The 21,335-nt window shown below is 49.8% G+C and overlaps 1 protein-coding gene across 1 annotated transcript; it reads right to left on the bottom strand.

Annotated features, from left to right (window-relative positions):
* Window positions 1-17,678: 17,678 nt before the first annotated feature.
* On the bottom strand, window positions 17,679-20,960 carry LOC125509562 (G-type lectin S-receptor-like serine/threonine-protein kinase At5g35370). Its single transcript, XM_048674551.1, has 2 exons — window positions 17,883-20,960; window positions 17,679-17,760 (listed from the first exon to the last, which is right to left on the bottom strand). Exon 1 carries the CDS (start codon window positions 20,783-20,785, stop codon window positions 18,035-18,037), a length of 2,751 nt encoding a protein of 916 aa, XP_048530508.1. The 5' UTR covers window positions 20,786-20,960; the 3' UTR covers window positions 17,679-17,760; window positions 17,883-18,034.
* Between the last annotated feature and the right edge of the window lie 375 nt (window positions 20,961-21,335).

Here is a 21,335-nt window from a genome sequence, read left to right as displayed (position 1 = left end):
AAGTCCTGTCCATTGTGTCCCGAAGAAGGGAGGTATTACTGTTGTTCCTAATGATAAAGATGAATTGAATCCACAAAGAATTATCACAGGTTATAGGATGGTAATTGATTTCCGCAAATTAAATAAAGCTACTAAGAAAGATCATTACCCCTTACCTTTTATTGATCAAATGCTGGAAAGATTATGCAAACATACACACTATTGCTTTCTAGATGGTTATTCCGGTTTCTCTCAAATACCTGTGTCGGCTAGAGATCAATCAAAGACTACTTTTACATGCCCTTTTGGTACTTTTTCTTATAGACGTATGCCTTTTGGTTTATGTAATGCACCTGCTACCTTTCAAAGATGCATGATGACTATATTCTCTGACTTTTGCAAAAAGATTTGTGAGGTTTTCATGGACGAATTTTCCGTCTATGGTTCCTCTTTTGATGATTGCTTGAGCAATCTTGATCAAGTTTTGCAGAGATGTGAAGAAACTAATCTTGTCTTGAATTTGGAAAAGTGCCACTTTATGGTTAATGAAGGTATTGTCTTGGGGCATAAAGTTTCTGAAAGAGGTATTGAAGTTGATAAAGCCAAGGTCGATGCTATTGAAAAGATGCCATGTCCCAAGTACATCAAAGGTATAAGAAGTTTCCTTGGTCACGCCGGATTTTATAGGAGGTTCATTAAGGACTTCTCAAAAATTTCTCGGCCTCTGACTAATTTATTGCAAAAATATATACCATTTGTCTTTGATGATGATTGTGTAGAAGCATTTGAAATACTTAAGAAAGCATTAGTCTCTGCACCTGTTGTTTAGCCACCTGATTGGAACCTACCCTTTGAAATAATGTGTGATGCTAGTGATTATGCTTAGGTGCTGTTCTAGGGCAAAGAGTTGATAAGAAATTAAATGTTATTCATTATGCTAGTAAGACTCTAGACAATGCTCAAAGAAATTATGCTACCACTGAAAAAGAGCTTTTAGCAGTTGTATTTGCTTGTGATAAGTTCAAATCTTATATTGTTGACTCTAAAGTAACTATTCAAACAGATCATGCTGCTATTAAATATCTTATGGAAAAGAAAGATGCTAAACCTAGACTTATTAGATGGGTTCTCTTGCTACAAGAATTTGATTTGCATATTGTTGATAGAAAGGGAGCTGAGAACCCCGTTGCAGACAACCTGTCTAGGTTAGAAAATATTCTTGATGACCCACTACCTATTAATGATAACTTTCCTGATGAACAATTAAATGTTATAAGTACTTCTCATAGTACTCCATGGTATGCGGATTATGCTAATTATATTGTTGCTAAATTTATACCACCTAGCTTCACATACCATCAAAAGAAAAAGTTTTTCTATGATTTAAGACATTACTTTTGGGATGACCCACATCTTTATAAAGAAGGAGTAGATGGTGTTATTCGACGTTGTGTACCTGAGCATGAACAGGAACAGATCCTACGAAGTTGTCATTCCGAGTCTTATGGAGGACACCACGCTGGAGATAGAACTGCACATAAGGTATTGCAATCTGGTTTTTATTGGCCTACTCTCTTCAAGGATTCCCGTAAGTTTGTCTTGTCTTGTGATGAATGTCAAAGAATTGGTAATATTAGTAGACGTCAAGAAATGCCTATGAATTATTCACTTGTTATTGAACCGTTTGATGTTTGGGGCTTTGATTATATGGGACCTTTTCCTGCCTCTAATGGATACACACATATTCTAGTTGCTGTTGATTACGTTACTAAGTGGGTAGAAGATATTCCAACTAGTAGTGTTGATCATAACACTTCTATTAAAATGCTTAAGGAAGTTATTTTCCAGAGGTTTGGAGTCCCTAGATATTTAATGACTGATGGTGGTTCATACTTTATTCATGGTGCTTTCCGTAAAATGCTTGCTAAATATGATGTTAATCATAGAATTGCATCTCCTTACCACCCTCAGTCTAGTGGTCAAGTAGAGTTGAGCAATAGAGAGCTCAAATTAATTTTGCAAAAGACTGTTAATAGGTCTAGAAAGAATTGGTCTAAGAAACTTGATGATGCGTTATGGGCTTATAGAATTGCATATAAAAATCCTATGGGTATGTCTCCGTATAAAATGGTCTATGGAAAAGCATGTCACTTACCTCTCGAAATAGAACATAAGACATATTGGGCTATTAAAGAGCTCAACTATGATTTTAAACTTGCCGGTGTGAAAAGGTTATTTGATATTAGCTCACTTGATGAATGGAGAACCCAAGCTTATGAAAATGCCAAGTTGTTTAAAGAAAAAGTTAAAAGATGGCATGACAAAAGGATACAAAAGCGTGAGTTTAATGTAGGTGATTATGTATTGCTATACAACTCTCGTTTAAGATTTTTTGCAGGAAAAATTCTCTCTAAATGGGAAGGCCCCTATGTTATCGAAGAGGTCTATCGTTCCGGTGCCATCAAAATCAACAACTTCGAGGGCACAAATCCGAAGGTGGTAAACGGTCAAAGAATTAAACATTATATCTTAGGTAATCCCATAAATGTTGAAACCAATATTATTGAAACCGTAACCCCGGAGGAATACATAAGGGACACTTTCCAGAACGTTTTAGACTCAGAAAAGGAATAGATATGTGGTACGGTAAGGAAACCGACTCCAAAACAATTTTTAAGGCAATATTTCTCCGTTTTGGAATATTTTGAAAAATAGAAAAATAAGTAGCAGTCCGAGAAGGACACGAGGGCCCCACGAGGGTGGTGGGCGCGCCCTACCCCCTTGGGCGCGCCCCCCTACCTCGTGAGCACCTCGTGTGCTTTCCGGACTCTGTCTTCTTGCACATTACGTATTTTGGTCGGTAAAAATTCATTATATATTCTCCCGAAGGTTTTGACTCCCGTATCACGCAAAAACCTCCTGTCTTTGTTTTGAGCTGTCCCGTTGCAGATTAAATCAACATGTCTTCCCAGGATTAGGAAGGAGAAAGCTACGTGGATGATTACTTAGCAAATCCAAAGGTCTATGGAGATGTGGAACATAATGGATGGGCCAGGGAGGAAGAAGAGGACTATGAACCCAAGGAGAAGGAGGAGACGAGCTCAGATGAATATGAAGCACCATTACCTCAACCTGGGGACATGCATGTGGAGTTCAAAAAGTCAAGTCTCCCTGATAGGGTAAAGAAACCCAAGTTCGAGTTTATCCCTTTTCGTCTCTTGCAAGAAAATAAGCAGGACCTATGCAAAAAGATATTAACCCTGGAGTGGGAGATTGATGATCTGAGGGATCAAAATGCCGTCCTCAAGCGCAAATTAAGGGAGAAGCCCGCATCATCAACAACACCTCCACCTTCTTCACCAACCAAAGAGATATAATCACATGGGTATGGGCACTCCCCTTGGCAACTGCCAAGCTTGGGGGTGGTGCCCCGGTATTGTATCACAATCACAACTCCTATCTTTACCATTTTTCTTAGTTCGATCCTATTGGTAGTATCTTGATCTAGTAGAATAAAGTTTATGGCATGATCTAGTTTTGAGTTTTGCTTTATGATCTCTCTATGTAATCGAGACCGTGAGTTATATATAATAAAGATTAGTGTTGAGTCAAGGGCTTGATTATTTTGCTATGATCTTGGGTGAATAAAAGAAAAGAGAAAAGAATAAAAAGAAACAAAAAGTTCATATTGATCTTATTGAGAGTAATGACTTCACATAGAAAGAGTATGATGATTAAAAGTTGTTGGGAGTTGGCAGACATAGCTTTGGTCATTGTTGCAATTAATAGGAAGTAATAAGGAAAGAGAGTTTTTCACATATAGATATATTATCATTGACATCTTTTATGATTGGGAGCACTCATTGAAATATGACATGCTAAAGAGTTGGTGTTGGACAAGGAAGACAACGTAATGAGTTATGTATTTCTTATATCTGAGATAAAGTATGTTGTCATGGATCCTCTAACTTGTTGAGCTTGCCTTTCCCCCTCATGCTAGCCAAATTCTCAGCACCAAGTAGAAATACTACTTGTGCTTCCAAATACCCTTAAACCAGTTTTGCCATGAGAGTCCACCATATCTACCTATGGATTGAGTAAGATCCTTCAAGTAAGTTGTCATTGGTGCAAAGCAATAAAAATTGCCCTAAATATCTATGATTGATTGGTGTGGGAGAAATAAGCTTTATACGATCTTGTGATGTGGAAGTAATAAAAGCAACGAACTGCATAATAAAGGTTCATATCACAAGGGGCAATATAAAGTGACGTTCTTTCGCATTGGGATTTTATATATCCAACCATAAAAGCGCATGGCAACCTCTGCTTCCCTCTGCGAAGGGCCTATCCTTTATTATTATCTTCTACCTTATGCAAGAGTCATGGTGATCTTCACCTTTTCTTTTTCATTTTATCCTTTGGCAAGCTCAGCATGTTGGAAAGAACATGATATATATATCTAATTGGATGTAGGGGAGCATGAACCATTATTGTTGACATTACCCTTGAGGTAAAAAGTTGTGGGGCAAAACTATAAGCCCCTATCTTTCTGTGTCCGATTAAAACTCTGTAACAACAAGTATCGCGTGAGTGTTAGCAATTATGGAGGACTAAATGATAGTTGAGTATGTGGACTTGCTTTTTAGCTCTGACATAGACTCTTTCCGATGTTATGATAAATTGCAATTGCTTCAATGACTGAGATTATAGTTTGTCGGAGCCCAATAAGGTTTATGATTTATACTTTTGCATTTGGAATAGATCATCAATTGAACATAAGTAATCATATGTCAAAATCTATATATGTTGCCGTTATGAGAATAATCATGATGCCTTCATGTCCGTATTTTATTTTTATCGACACCTCTACCTCTAAACATGAGGACATATTTATTGTTATCGGCTTTTCGCTTGAGGAAAAGTGAGGTCTAAGCTTGGGGGTGTTGATACGTCCATTTTGCATCATGCTTTTATATCGATATTTATCGCATTATGGACTATTATTTCACTTTATGTCACAATACTTATGGCTATTCTCTCTTATTTTACAAGGTTTACATAAGGAGGGAGAATGCCGACAGCTGGAATTCTGGTCTGAAAAAGGAGCAAATATTAGAGACCTATTCTGCGCAACTCCAAAAGTCCTGAAACTCCACGGAACGTCTTAAAAGAAATAAAGAAAAATCCACGCCAAAGATGAAGGCCAGGGGGCCCACACCCTGCTCACGAGGGTGGGCCCCCCTAGGGCGCGCCCCCTACCTCGTGGGCCCTGGTGGCTCTCCGACGCCCATCTTCTCCTATATGAGGTCTTTCGATGAGAAAAAAAATAAGAAGGAACTTTTCGGGACGAGACTCCGCCGCCACGAGGCGGAACCTTGGCGGATCCAATCTAGAGCTCCGGCAGAGCTGTTCTGCCGGGGAAATTTCCCTCCGGGAGGGAGAAGTCATCACCAACGCTCCTCTCATCGGGAGAGGGCAATCTCCATCAACATCTTCACCGGCACCATCTCATCTCCAAACCCTAGTTCATCTCTTGTATCCAATTCTTGTCTCGAAGTCCGGGATTGGTGCTAGTAGGTTGCTAGTAGTGTTGATTACTCCTTGTAGTTGATGCTAGTTGGTTTATTTGGTGGAAGATCATATGTTCAGATCCTATAAGCATATTATTACCCCTCTGATTATGAACATGAATATGCTTTGTGAGTAATTACGTTCGTTCCTGAGGACAAGGGAGAAGTCTTGCTATGAGTAGGCATGTGAATTTGGTATTCGTTTGATATTTTGATAAGATATATGTTGTCTAGCCTCTAGTGGTGTTATGTGAACGTCGACTACATAACACTTCAGCATTATTTGGGCCTAGAGGAAGGCATTGGGAAGTAATATGTAGATGATGGGTTGCTAGAGTGACAGAAGCTTAAACCCTAGTTTATGCGTTGCTTTGTAAGGGGCTGATTTGGATCCACATGTTTCATGCTATGGTTAGGTTTACCTTAATACTTTTGTTGTAGTTGCGGATGCTTGCAATAGAGGTTAATCATAAGTGGGATGCTTGTTCAAGTAAGAACAACACCCAAGCACCGGTCCACCCACATATCAAATTATCAAAGTATCGAACGTGAATCATATGAACGTGATGAAAACTAGCTTGACAATATTCCCATGTGTCCTCGGGAGCGCTTTTCCTATTATAAGAGTTTGTTCCGGCTTGTGCTTTGCTGCAAAAGGATTGGGCCACCTTGCTGCACTTTATTTACTTTTGTTACTTGTTGCTCGTTACAATTTATCCTAGCACAAAACTATCTGTTACCACTTATTCAGTACTTGCAGAGAATACCTTGCTGAAAACCGCTTATCATTTCCTTCTGCTCCTCGTTGGGTTCGACACTCTTACTTATCGAAGGGACTACGATAGATCCCCTATACTTGTGGGTCATCACTGATCTGTCCCCTGCCCTCTTGCCTCTTCCCTGGCCTCTTCCCCTGCCTCGATCCGTCATGGCCTTGAGCTTGGTGAGGTCGGGTGGTGCCCCCGGCCACCTGCTCCATGAGATGGAGATGGTTTTCGCCTTGCTGCAATTGGGGTCTCTAGTAGACTGGATTTGGGCCGGGAAGCAATCTACGGTGGTGAAGCTGCGGCTGGGGATGAGGTCTCTCCTCACCCAAACTAGCACTGCCCGATGATTTGTAGGCCTGTGGTTAGGTTTAGTGTCAGTGTCAAAACCGGTGGATCTCGGGTAGGGGGTCCCGAACTGTGCGTCTAAGGCGGATGGTAACAGGAGGCAGGGGACGCGATGTTTGACCCAGGTTCGGGCCCTCTTGATGGAGGTAAAACCCTACGTCCTGCTTGATTTATTCTTGATGATATGAGTATTACAAGAGTTGATCTACCACGAGATCGGAGAGGCTAAACCCTAGAAGCTAGCCTATGGTATGATTGTATGTTGTCCTACGAACTAAAACCCTCCGGTTTATATAGACACCGGAGGGGGCTAGGGTTACACAAGGTCGGTTACAAAGGAGGAGATATACATATCCGTATTACCTAGCTTGCCTTCCACGCCAAGTAGAGTCCCATCCGGACACGAGACGAAGTCTTCAATCTTGTATCTTCATAGTCCAACAGTTTGGCCAAAGGATATAATCCGGCTGTCTGGATACCCCCCAATCCAGGACTCCCTCAGCTAGCATCTTCCACATCGATCCAGAGCTGACCAAAAATCTCAATCAGGCCCTCTTCCTCGTCGCTTTTGCTTGATCTACTTTCCACCTCAACAACTTTGGATTTTTCACGCTGCGCATTGCCTGCTCTGCTTTTTCCCGTCCCGCCAGGTAGGCCCTGCTGCCTAAACCCAACTCCGACGAAACTGGGGATTTCTCCAACGACGGTTACCTGCTCTGCTACACCCGCCTCTCGATGCTGCCCACCCACGACTCTGCCTCCCGCACCAACAGTCCGGCCAAAGGATATAATCCGGCTGTCCGGATACCCCCTAATCCAGGACTCCCTCAGTAGCCCCAGAACCAGGCTTCAATGACGATAAGTCCGGCGCGCAATGTTGTCTTCGACATTGCAAGGCGGGTTCTTCTCCATATTTCGAACGTTTGTAAAGCAGTGTTCGGTCCCATAAATGTTTGGACCTCTTGGCTTCTGTGCCCAATAAGGGCTATCTCCCACGCGTTGAATGAATACGAGGCGGCAGGGCGTTTTTACATTCGCCCCCTAGCCAGACAAATAAATTCTCTATTAAAAGGACGGGGATTCTCAGATCCGATCCATACCATTCTCCCCCAGCGAGAATCCATCAGAGCGCGCTTCTGAAAGATCCATTCCAGCATGGACGACCTCCATGGCTCCTCCTCCCGCCCCCGTAGCCCTAAGCCCGGTGATTGGGAGAGGTGTTCAGTCCCACACAATCGATTAATCGAACTGCAGACTAAGGGATTTCTCCCTCCAGCATACATGGTGCCCGTTCGAGCCGGGCTTGCCACCTACAATGGCGGAGAGCAAGCGGAGAGCTTTCCCAGTCCCTCTATGAGGGAGCGGGTCTGCCTTGTTCCTTATTTATTAAGGGGACTCGGATTTCCAATTCATCCATTCCTCCGCGGGCTCCTGGAGTTCTACGTCCTCCAATTACACAATTTCACCCCTGCCTCCATTCTACATATCGCCGGCTATGTTGCTCTCTGCGAGTTGTTCCTGGGCTACGAGGCTCACTTCGAGCTGTGGAAAAGGCTATTTTGCCTCGTCCCTCGCACACAGAGGGGGTCACTTTATCAAGTGGGCGGAGCCGAAATATGGCGTATAGCCGGTACCAGATACCTGTCTGGTACCCCGAAGAAGTCGTCCGAAGACTGGCCTTCGGAATGGTTTTATATGGAGGACGTTCCCCTTCCGGACCCTGTTCGGTGGGGTCTTCCTGAGTTCAGCAATGCTCCTCAGAAGAAACGCCGAAGTTGGCGCCCACGGAGCCCCCAGGTGGAAGACAATGGAGAAGTCCTCTACCTGATGAACCGGATTAAAGCACTGGCTCAATCAGGATTGACAGTAATCGAAGTTATGTCGATTTGCATAATGTGGGGAGTGCAACCACTTCAATATCGTGGGCACCCCTTGTGGTGTTTTAACGGGGCGGATGATGCCACCCGCTGCGGGCGTAAGGGTACGGACAATCCCCCAAGCTGGGTAAGTTATATCTCCTTACTCCCATTTTCCCGCATTCCTAGTCGTAAGTATTCACCTTGCCACTTTGCGGCAGGAACTGCGGAAAGACATAAAGGAGGTCAGCAGCCCTTCTCCACAACCAGAGGACCCTGATCAGGCCCTCGACTCCGGACTTGAAGAAGATCCGGTTATATTCGTGGAGCTGATAGACTGGCAGTTCTATCAGTTAAGCTGCGATGATGCCATGGTGGCCATTACGGCCGACTATCCCGGACTGCTTCCTGCATCGCACGTAAGAAAACCAAAAAATCCCAACTCCAAAAACTAGGATCCCCTGTTAGACACTTCACCTACGATATGCATATGGCGTTTTTACAGGGAAGGCATTCGGGACACCCTGCCGAACCCGCAACAACTTGCCAACAAGAGGCACCGAGGCCGGGTAGGCCAAAAAGGAAGGCGGTCAGGACGGAGACGCCGGCGCAAAGGTATAATAGAAACCCCGCTCCGTGGTTGTCGTCTTTCTCGAAATGTAATGACACCCGTGTTTCTCTAACAGAAAAAACGCTCGCCGGAATATGTCCGGCGATGTTGCTAATCACGCTTCCACCAGTCGGGCGCCAGGACCGGACATAGAGGCGGAAGCCGATATGGGGCGGGCGTCGGATAACCCCCCTACAGAGAATGCGGATAGATTATCCGCTACAAAATCAGAAGTGGAAAGCGCCATGAATCATAGGCACCGCCGGGCCGTACTCCGTGACACTTGTTTCTCACCAGAGGCATTTGATGCCTTCAATTCTGGAGAGGCGTACCTCCGTGCTGCTCAAGATGGTCTAGCCAGAGCCACGGATCAGTATGTAAAGGATGTACGGGTAAGTAAATCTCACGATTTATATGTATCAGTAGCCCCTGAGACTTGAAACAGTTAGCAGAACTGATTTAAGGATCATCTTTATCGTGCAGATTCTTACAGAGAAGAATACTAGGCTGTCACAGGAGCTGGAGGAATGCAAGACTCAACTGCGGGCCACTGTTGCCGCATTGATGGAACCGAAAAAGTCTCCCGCTGGTAACATTTATTTAAAGAATGATGGTTACCATATAGTGTGCGGCATGGCTGCAGTTCTAACAATAGATGTTGCAGATGAATCCGGAGAAAATCCGGAGGACCAGCATGTCGTGCGACAGCTAGAGGCTGACAAACGCGTGCTGACTGAGGTTAGGCGGGAGAAAAACAATCTCCAAGACGCCAATATCAAGATGAGCATGCAACTAAAAGATGTTCGAGCCCAGCTTGCAGACTCTGAGAAGGAGAATAGGCGGCTTCGGCGCGGCATTTTCAGTAAGTGCTTGAACGAATCCTTTTGAAGGAGTTCGGCGAAGAAGCTGACTAACAACGTTATGTCTGTAGGTATGCTGACGGGTCGTCCCGCGGAGGAAATGCCCGGGTCTGCGGGTGATCTTCTATCCGAGATCTCACATCTGCACGAACAAGTTCGGCAGGTGATGCACGGTGTTGCCCAGGCCTTGTGGCCATCCGTCTCCCTGCCAGAAGGCGTTGCAGAGCTTACGGAGAAGCTCAAGGGAGCATGGCGGCGCTTCCGATTATGGAAGATATCGGCCTGCCGTCAAGGTGCCAGAGAAGCCTGGGCCATGGTGAAGACGCGGTATACCAAGGCTGACCCAAATCACATGGCCGAGGTCGGACCTGTGGGGCCCAATGGAAAAGATATCCCCGTTAGCTTAGTTTATGGGCAAGTAGAATTAGCCACAAAGTATTCTCAACAGGATTGTAGGCTAGACCGCCTGTTGGATGGTATAGAAGAGGAATTTAGTCAGTCTGCATGACTATGTAATTAAAGTGACATGTATAATGCCTTCTAGCCGGATTGTAGATCATTTGTCTTGGCAGACCTTTTCCCTTCAACCTCGGGACCCGATAGTCCGGAGTGTATCCGAATACCCGCTCAGTTATATAAGAACTGGGGTATGCGTGGATACCAGGCGTAGGGGTCATTAGTGCTTGAACGGACAAGTGCCCAACTAGTTATGTTATATTACATGGGTAGTAAGAAACATCTTCCAAGGAGAATAGTTCCGTTAAGGGTTCCTTTCCCTGGGTATGCATGCCCTAAGGTGCATGTCCGGACTGCGATAAGAAACGCAGGAAAAAACATCTGGTGGCCGATATGAAAAATAAATAAAGATCATCTTTTGTTCATTGACCGAATATTCCCTTAAGAACGCTAGCTTTCGGCTTCACCCAGTCTGAGGTACACATCCGACTGACTCGGCAGTAACAATCGCAGAGGTGCTCCCCTTATGCCCTAGCCGAATTAACGGGAACATAGGGCATAAATACAAGAGCCAGGCAACCCAGCTTGGCCAAAACTAAGTCATATCGATGCATATAATGGCGAAAAAGGTACATGCAGAAGTATAACACATGTGCGGGGCATGTGGCCCAGATAAATAAGTAAGCTTCTGTGAAAGAAGCCCCCAGGTATGATGAGCGTGGCTAGCGCATCTATAATGTGCAAGCGAGGCACACGTTGGCCCTTGAAGGCCTAGAGAAAGAATAAAAGAAAGAAAGAAAAACAAGACAGATAATGTATATGCAAAAAATGGACAAAGGAAGGGGACGAACATAGAGTCCGGCGCTAGGCGTAGAATCTTCGGAGCCTAGCTGCGTTCCATGGGTTCGGCTTGAGTCGATTAGTCGATGCATCCCGTAGTCGGTATGCTCCACCGGTCAGAACTTGGTCAATAATGAAGGGACCTTCCCATTTGGGCTCGAGCTTGTTCTTTTTCTTATCCGTCAGGCGTAGAACTAGTTCGCCAACGTTATAAGTTTTGGCCCGTACTTCTCTGCTTTGGTATCTGCAAGCCTGTTGCTGATAAAATACGGAACGGGCTTTTGCTACGTCGCGCTCCTCCTCCAGGGTGTCCAGACTATCCTGCCGATCGAGCTCGGCTTCTCTTTCTTCGTACATGCGCACTCGAGGTGAGTCATGAATTATGTCACATGGCAAGACTGCCTCTGTGCCGTATACCATAAAGAAGGGTGTATATCCGGTACTATCATTCGGCGTGGTCTGCAGCCCCCAGAGTACGGAGTCGAGCTCCGCTACCCAGTGCGTGTTAGACTCCGTTAAGGAACGCACTAATCTGGGTTTAATGCCGCTCATTATAAGACCGTTTGCTCGCTCAACTTGGCCGTTGGTTTGTGAGTGATAGACTGAAGCATAATCGAGCTTGATGCCCATTTTGTTGCACTAGAGTTTTACCTCATCGGCCGTGAAGTTCGTGCCGTTGTTAGTGATGATGCTATGGGGGAGGCCATAACGGTGCACGACCCCGGATATGAAGTCTGACACCGGTTCGGATTCGGCTGTTTTAACAGGTTTGGCCTCTATCCATTTGGTGAATTTATCCACCATGAACAGTAAGTATTTTTTTTCTTGTGGGTTCCCCCTTTAAGGGGTCCAACCATGTCAAGCCCCCGGACCACGAAGGGCCACGTAATGGGGATGGTTTGGAGGGCGGTGGGTGGCATGTGGCTTTGGTTTGCAAAAAGCTGGCAACCGGCGAAGCGTTGGACCAAGTCATGTGCGTCTGCCCGGGCCGTCGGCCAATAGAATCCTGTACGGAAGGCCTTGCTTACAAGAGCCCGGGCTGCGACATGGTGACCGCCGAGTCCGGCGTGAATTTCTGCCAAAAGGTTCCGCCCTTCCTCTTCGGAGATGCACCTTTGAAGGACTCCGGTAGTGCTTTTTTTATACAGTTCTCCCTCATGGACCCTGTAGGTCTTAGATCGTTGCACTATGCAGCGTGCCTCATTTAGGTCCTCTGGAAGTTCCTGCCTAGTTAGGTAGGCCAGGAATGGTTCTGTCCATGGGGCTATGATGGCCATTATTACGTGGGCTGAAGGTGTTGTTTCGGTGGCAGAGCCTTCGATTATGTCAGAGTGTTCCATATCGAGTGTTGTGGCCGGGTCCGGACTAATATTGCCGGTGTCCCCCTCCCATACCACGGATGGCTTAAACAATCTCTCTAAGAAGATATTGGGGGGACCGCATCGCGTTTTGCGCCGATGCGGGCGAGGATATCCATCGCCTGATTGTTTTCCCGAGCCACATGGTGAAATTCGAGCCCCTCGAACCAAGCTGGTATCTTTAGGACGGCGTTATGATAGGCGCCATCTTCGGATCCTTGGCATCAAAGTCTCCATTTATTTGGGATATTGCGAGGTTTGAATCCCCACGCACCTCCAGGCACTGAATGCCCATGGAAACTGCCATCCGAAGACCATGTAACAGGGCTTCGTATTCGGCTGCATTGTTGGAGTCTGTATACAGTATCTGCAGTACGTATTGAACTGTATCTCCGGTTGGGGACATCAGGACGACGTCAGCCCCCAGTCCACCCAGCATTTTGGAGCCGTCGAAGTGCATAATCCAATTGGAGTATGCGCCGTACTCTTTAGGGAGTTCGGCTTCCGTCCATTCGGCGACAAAGTCGGCCAATACTTGTGATTTAATGGCTCACCGAGGTTTGTATGTTATGTCGAACGGGAGGAGATCGATGGCCCATTTGGCAATCCGGCCCGTGGCATCGCGGTTGTTAATAATATCATTGAGTGGCACCTCCGAGGCTACTGTAATCGAACACTCTTGAAAGTAGTGTCACAGCTTCCGGGATGCCATGAATACCGCATAGGCTATCTTTTGATAATGTGGGTACCGTGATTTGCATGGAGTGAGGACAGTGGATACATAGTATACCGGCTTTTGAAGAGGGAATTTATGTCCGTCAGCTTCTCGTTCGACGACGAGCACTGCGCTTACAACTTGATGAGTTGCCGCAATGTACAACATCATTGGTTCGCCGATGTTTGACGCGGCCAGGATTGGGTTGGTTACCAAAATGGCTTTTATTCTTCCAATCCGGCTGTGGCAACGTCCGTCCACTTGAAGTGTTAGGTGCGCCGAAGGAGGCGATAAAGGGGTAAAGCCTTTTCTCCTAAGCTGGAGATAAAGCGGCTTAGAGCCGCCACGCATCCAGTTAACTTCTGGATTTGTTTGAGGTCTGTTGGGGTAGCCAACTATGACAAAGCTCGGATTTTGGCCGGATTAGCTTCAATACCTCTACTGGAGACAATGAAACCCAGGAGCTTTCCGACTGGTATGCCGAAAATGCATTTTTCCAGATTGAGCTTGATGTCGTATGTTCGGAGGTTGTCGAATGTGAGCCTCAAGTCGTCTATCAAAGAGTCGACGTGTTTGGTTTTGACGACCACATCGTCTACGTATACCTCTACTGTTTTGCCGATTTGTTTCTCCAGACATGTCTGAATCATGCGCCGATATGTTGCGCCGGCGTTTTTGAGCCCAAAAGGCATTGTGTTGAAACAGAAGGGACCGTATGGTGTGATGAATGCTGTTGTGGCTTGGTCGGACTCCGCCATCTTGATTTGGTGGTAACCGGAGTATGCGTCGAGGAAACACAATGACTCGTGTCCTGCGGTAGCATCAATAATTTGATCGATGCGGCGGAGGGGGAAGGGATCCTTTGGGCAAGCTTTATTGAGGTCCTTGAAATCGACACAAAGGCGCCAGGATTTATCCTTATTTGGTACCATCACCAGGTTTGCTAGCCAGTCCGGGTGTTTTATTTTTCTAATGAATCCGGCCTCCAATAACTTGGCTAGTTCCTCTCCCATGGCCCGTCTCTTAGGTTCGGAGAAACGCCGAAGAGCTTGCTCGACCGGCTTGAATCCCTTTAGGATATTCAGGCTATGCTCGGCGAGCCTGCGTGGGATTCCTGGCATGTCTGAGGGATGCCAGGCGAATATGTCCCAATTCTCGCGCAGGAACTCTCGTAGTGCGGCGTCCACAGCGGGGTTTAACTGTGCCCCGGTGGAGGCTGTTTTTGTAGGGTCCGTTGGGTGGACTTGGAATTTGACTATTTCATCCGCTGGTTTAAAAGAGGTGGACTGGGATCTCTTATCAAGTATCACGCCGTCCCTGTCCACTTTGGAGGGTAGCGTGGTTAATTCCTCGGCCGAGAGGGCTTCGGATAATGCCTCGAGGGAAAGTGCGGCTGTTTTGTTTTTAGCGCGGAGTGCTGTGTCTGGATCACTGGCGAGGGTGATGATTCCGTTGGGCCCGGGCGTTTTGAGCTTCATGTACCAATAATGGGGTACGGCTTGGAAGATCGTGAACGCCTCACGTCCTAAATGGGCGTGGTATCCACTGCTGAACGGGGCCATTTGAAATGTAATTTCTTTGGACCTATAGTTCTTTGGCGTACCGAATACCACATCTAGTGTGATTTTCCCAGCGCATCATGCCTCCCGACTGGGTATGATTCCCCTGAAGGTTGTGCTACTTTGCTCAATGCGGTTCCAGTCTATTTCCATTTTTTGAAGAGTTTCCTCATAGATGAGGTTTAATCCGTTGCCGCCGTCCATGAGTACTTTGGTGAGTCAAAAGCCGTCCACAATTGGACTGATGACCAGTGCGGCTGGTGCTCGGGCTGTTCGGAATTTAGGTTTGTCACTGGCATTGAAGGTAATAGCCGTGTCACTCCATGGATTTATTGCTGCTACGTGGTAGATTTCGGCCATGCTACGGAGTGTTCGCTTGTGCCTATTATTTGACACAAAGGTCTCAATGACTGTTAACACTGTATTGTTATCCACGGGATGGTGCTCTGTGGCATTTGGGATAAGAAGATCCTCACCACTTTTGGCCACCTGCCGGAGTATCCAACATGCTCTAAGGTTGTGCGTTGGTATTGTATCCGCTGTACTATGAATTTTGCAGGGTCCGTTAAGCCATCCCTCTAGTACGGTTCCATGCCCTGTAGAGGGTTTTTGTTTCTTTGCAACTAGCTCGGGTGTCTTATGATAGTGCACCCTTTTACTTCGGACTGGGTGTATATTCGGAGCCGGATTATCCCAAAATTTCGTTTCCGTTTTCCAGGCGCTTTCCATCGCACAGTACTTTTGTACTATGGACACCAAGTTAGCGAAGCGTGATATGTCACGGCGACTTAAGGCGTTAAGGATTCCCTTGTCCGTGCAATTATTGCAGAAAAGTGAGATTGCATCTTCCTCGCGACAGTTCTTAGCCTTGTTCATCACAAGGAGGAATCTGGCCCAATAATGATGTACTGTTTCATGGGGCTCTTGCGGGAAATATCGTTTATGTCTGGGTGGGTGGGTGGATTTGAGTCCGAACCCCTACCCGGTCTGAGACCCAGGGGCCGAGGAGTTTCCAATCTTGGAAGTTCGGATTCCGGAGTGCTTCCTGATAAGTCTGGCCCGCTGCCTGATTCTAGGTTCAGGGCTTGGGTGATGTCCTCCAGTAAGCGGGTATCCGGCTCGGAGAGCTCAGGAATCCGGATATAGTTAGTCCTCAAAATAGAGGGAGAGTTGCCGCATTGTTCCTCCACCACCGCCACGTGATGGGTGACCGATGGAGAGTTAATCTCCCTTTGATCGGGTTTAAGCCCAATCCGATCATAGTCCGTAGTGACTCCCAAGGCGGCGATGCAATCCAAGAGTTCGTTTAGGGAAGAGAGCTCCATTGGATCCATCTGCTCGGCGAATTCCGAACCGACGTGGAGGCTGTTTTTGATGACCCGAGAAGTCATCGTCGGTGCAGTGGCCGAACAGGCGGTCATGACGAAACTGCCTAGCCGAAGAGTTTGGCCGACAGCCAGAGCTCCCCCGGCAGTAATGTTGTTTTTAACAACGAGATGAGGCATCCTTCCTTACGACGATGTCACAGAGGAACTCTCAATGAAAGCACCAATGTCGGTGTCAAAACCGGCGGATCTCGGGTAGGGGGTCCCGAACTGTGCGTCTAAGGCGGATGGTAACAGGAGGCAGGGGACAAGATGTTTTACCCAGGTTCGGGCCCTCTTGATGGAGGTAAAACCCTACGTCCTACTTGATTTATTCTTGATGATATGAGTATTACAAGAGTTGATCTACCACGAGATTGGAGAGGCTAAACCCTAGAAGCTAGCCTATGGTATGATTGTATGTTGTCCTACGGACTAAAACCCTCCGGTTTGTATAGACACCGGAAAGGGCTAGGGTTACACAAGGTCGGTTACAAAGGAGGAGATATACATATCCGTATTGCCTAGCTTGCCTTCCACGCCAAGTAGAGTCCCATCCGGACACGAGACGAAGTCTTCAATCTTGTATCTTCATAGTCCAACAATCCGGCCAAAGAATATAATCCGGCTGTCCGGATACCCCCTAATGCAGGACTCCCTCAGTTAGCATCTTCCACATCGATCCAGAGCTGACCAAAAATCTCAATCAGGCCCTCTTCCTCATCGCTTTTGCTTGATCTACTTTCCACCTCAACAGCTTTGGATTTTTCACGCCGCGCATTGCCTGCTCTGCTTTTCCCCGTCCCGCCAGGTAGGCCCTGCTGCCTGAACCCATCTCCGGCGAAACAGGGGATTTCTCCAACGACAGTTACCTGCTCTGCTAAACCCGCCTCTCGATGCTACCCGCCCACAGCTCTGCCTCCCGCACCCCTGTACACATCAGATTGTTGTGCCCAAGGTGGGGATTGGAACGCGGCTCTGCAGAGAGGGGAATCCAGCCCCCAATCGGTAGTGTGGTCGCTGCGGCAGCGCACCCTGCACGACGAGCCAACTGCTCCCTCGGTCCGGCTCACCTGAGTGGCGGCTGGAGGGACCAGAAGGCCCTCCACTTCTCCCGCTGCGCTGGAATCGACGAGCCAACCTCCGCTCGAGCCCATCTGATGATTTCCTCTAACGAAGTCGAATTCTCTGGCAGCATCCTGGCCAGCTCCTCCGGTGTGGCCTCGACGCAGATCCGAGTGACGAGCTTCTGGACTGAATGTCCCCTCCTGGGGAGGCGCATCGTCCACGCCATGCGCACCCGAACCATCTCCTCCGCCATTGCTTCTTCCTTGAGATCTCGAAGCGTCCGCTCGCGTGCCATCTGGAGGCGGAGCGGAGGGGAAGCCCTTCTCAGAGGGTAGCAGCGTCGTAGGAAAGGACATATGACATTTCCAGATCCGTCCAAGTCTGGTAGCACTGGCTTTGTTGTCTTCATTCATCTGTTTGTATCCAGTATTACAATATGAGTTAGTACTAGAACTGCACAGCCGACCATGATTAAAATCAAATGCAACTTGTTTACCGCTCTGCTACTATATTTTCTAGTACACCCACCAACTACCTGCCGTGTCCCGTGCCTAATTAAAGCTGGTTATCCTCGCCTTGACCACGGAATACATGCCAATGATAGAAGTTGCCGCCATGACGCAGCTTCGCGTCGATGCCACGTCAAAGGAGCAGAATCGTGCCGTGTCATGTGCACGTCGCCCGGCACTATCTGGGCACCGACGTGTCCTTCAATGAACCGTCCAGCTGCGAGCCGGCGGTAGCCGACGTGGACCAGCCATGGCATGGCGCGTGGCCAGCTGACTCGGACGTGGCAGCCATGCCCGCCACCGGGGCCGGCATGGCGTAGCCTCTCCCGTAGAGCCGCAGAAAGCCGAGCGCGTCGCCCCGGGGCTCCGGCGGTGGCACGCTGCCTTCCAGCACTCGCACCACCGCGGCCATGCTGGGCCGCTGCGCAGGGTCCTCGTGCAGGCAGCACAGCGCGAGGCGCACGGCGCGCGCGACTTCAGCCTCGCTCACCCGCCCCTCCAGCCTCCGGTCGACGAGGTCCAGGTATCTCCCTTGCTCGTGGAGCTCCAGCGCGACCATCGGGAAGTAATCGTCGTCGCCACCGCTGGTGCCGCCGCTCATCGTCGACGACGTCATCGTGCTGCTATGACCGGACGGGGACGGAAAGGCCGAGTGGTCGCCGCTGCCGCCGACCGCGGCGCCGGCGTTGTTGGCTTGCTCCTGCTCGCCGCGGTTCTTCCTCCCGTGCACCAGCTCGAGCAGCACCATGCCGAAGCTGTACACGTCCGCGCGGTCCGAGATCGGCGCGTTGCTGAGCCACTCTGGCGCGAGGTATCCGCGTGTGCCGCGCATGGTGGTGAAGATCGCCGAGTGCTCCGGCGACATCAGCTTCGCAAGGCCAAAGTCGGAGACCTTCACCTGCCCGCCGTCCGCTAGCAAGATGTTCTCCGGCTTCACGTCGCAGTGCACGATCTTCTGGTCGCATCCTGTGTGCAGGTACGCGAGCCCGCGCGCCGCGCCCAGCGCCACCTCCATGCGCTCCCCCCACTCCAGCACCGGCGCTCCCGTGGCGCCGAACAGCGATCGGTCAAGCGAGCTGCGGTTCATGTACTCGTAGACGAGCAGCCGGCGCGAGCCCTCCGCGCAGAAGCCGCGGAGGCGGACGAGGTTGACGTGCCGGATGTTGCCGATGACGGCGATCTCCGTGCAGAACTCCCTCTTGGCCTGCATGCCAACGGCCTCCAGCCTCTTCACCGCGACGAGCCCCTCGCCGGCTGGAAGCTCCCCTTTATACACGGAGCCGAACCCGCCGGAGCCCACCTTCGTTCCGAAGCCTGCGGTCATCGACCCGATCTCCTCGTAGCTAAACCGCGCCGGCATGCCCGGTATGACGATGTCGTCGTCGTCGGGATCCTCGTCGTAGCTCGCGTCTCTCGACCGCGGATTTTGGAGGCCCAGATTCACATTCTTCGCCGAGGAGTTCTTGGCCTTGCCTTTCTTTCCGCTCTTCCTCTTCCTCCTCCACCACAATGAGTACCATGCCACCACGACGATGAGAAGAAACGCGGCAACGGACGGCAGTACGATAGGCAAAGAGCGGCTCGCCGACGAAGAGTCGCGTTTGTTTTTCCCAGCTCTGGTCGCCGAACTGATCGTCTTGATGTATCCCAACGCCGGTGCAGCACGAGTGCTCCAATGGAGCGAACCGAGCTGCCTTCCTCCGATCAAGTAGCAAGTAATGGAGGAGTTGTCGTGGAAGTAACCAAGGCATGTGCAGTTCGCGGTACATAGGGCGCGGCACGCGGTGCGGTTGACGCCTGTCGTCGTTGGGGCGTCGTACCTGCTGGCGGAGTAGGCGATCTTCGGCTTGAGGGCGAGGTAAGAAACGGAGGAGGCGCTGCTGTTGGTCCGGCACAAGTCCTCCGGCGACGCGAGCGCGGAGCCGTCCCCCGGCGTGCACCCGCCGGACACTTTCACGGAGGCGGCGAAGAGCGGAGGGCACGTGCAGGTCGAGCTGTTGCCCGCCGCACCGCAGAGCCCGAGGGACGGACACGGCGACGGAAGCTCGCAGTCGGTGGCGGGCGCCACGAAGTCCCCGCCGAGGGGATCCGAGGAGTTCACCAGCGCGTAGCTTGTGACGCGCAGCCGCCCGTCGTGCCCCAGCTTAAGCACGCGGAAATCAGCCGGCGCGAAGTCCACCCGGAACACTAGCGCGCTGTCGGCGGCGACCACGAACAGCCCCGAGGAATTGAACGACATCGCCGCCGCGGCGGCGTTGCGGTCCTTGAAGGAGCGGAGGTCGTTGGACAGCCGCCAGTACGTGGACCCCTGCCACGTCAACGCCACGTCCGACCCGGACACGGCGAGCCGGTAGTCCCCCCGGGCAAAATCACCGGGGCTCCTCCCCGACGTGAGGTACGCGCCGGCGCGCAGCTGCTGCCCCGGGAGCAGCGCGTCGGTGGCGTCGTCGAACGACTGCCACAGCGTCGCGTTCCGCGCGTCCAGCAGCTGCAGGTTCCCGTCGTCCCGCAGGCGGAGCGCCGCGACGGGCGCCCGCGGCGTGGTCGACCACAGCACCGTCGCGCCATCCGCGTCCGTGACGGAGAGCCCGCGCGCGGAGAGCTGGACGCGGCCGGAGGACCCCGTGGGCGCGTCGCGGTTGGCGGACCAGACCGGCGTGCCGGTCGGCGCGTGCAGCACAGCGAGGTAGAAGCTGGCCAGCTGCTTGCCCGGGTTGTGCACGGCCGCCCTGAAGGCGCCGTTGTTGGACTCGAGGAAGGCGCCGCGGGTGTCGATGTACTCGTAGCCGGAGGCGGTGAAGCCCGGGTGCACGAGCCCCGCCGCCAGAGGGCCCGCGTCCGCCGCGCGCGCTGAGAGGAGGAGGAGGAGGAGGAGCGGCAGCATGCACGCGGGGAGAGTGCGGGAGGGAGCGGCGGCATCCGCGGCCATGGCGAGTGGGGACGCGCGGCTCGGGAGGAGGGGGAGCGAGCACGCGATCGGGGGCGTTGACCTCGGTGGAGTAGGAGGCGTGGGTGGGAAGAAGTGAAGCCGGCCAGGCGGCCAGCGTCTGTTTTCGGTGTGGCGCGGGAATCCGGGTTCGGTTGCGGCGCGGCCTTTTGAGTTTTGTTTTGTTTTGTTTGCTGCTAGATTAGACTAGATTGGGAAGACGACCGGGAGAGGGAACTCGTCAAACAAAATCGGCTCAATCAGAGAGCATTGCTGCCGGTTGACTTTCTTCGCATCAACATTCAAGCAAATGAAGCAATAGAATTTTTTAATATTTTTTTTGCGAGATGCGTCGATAGATCACAGCACAGTACAGTAGTCTTTGGATTTTGAGGTGGAAGTCAACCAATCCGATACACATCTCTCTCTCTCTCTTGGCCGACCTGATACATATCTATTGTAATGCATTCAGATTCAGTGTGTATTGGCAAGTGCCCAAGTGGGTGAAGTCGTGAAGAATGAAGAGTACCCATGTGGCAGGTCTGGCAACTAC

Source organism: Triticum urartu, chromosome 5 (genome assembly GCF_003073215.2).
Source record: "Triticum urartu cultivar G1812 chromosome 5, Tu2.1, whole genome shotgun sequence".
Classification (NCBI taxonomy): domain Eukaryota; kingdom Viridiplantae; phylum Streptophyta; class Magnoliopsida; order Poales; family Poaceae; genus Triticum; species Triticum urartu.
This window is presented reverse-complemented; position numbering and strand designations above follow the sequence as displayed.

Coding starts and splice junctions, on each gene's coding strand:
- LOC125509562 (XM_048674551.1), bottom strand. CDS start 20,785: ATGGCCGCGGATGCCGCCGCTCCCTCCCGCACTCTCCCCGCGTGCATG.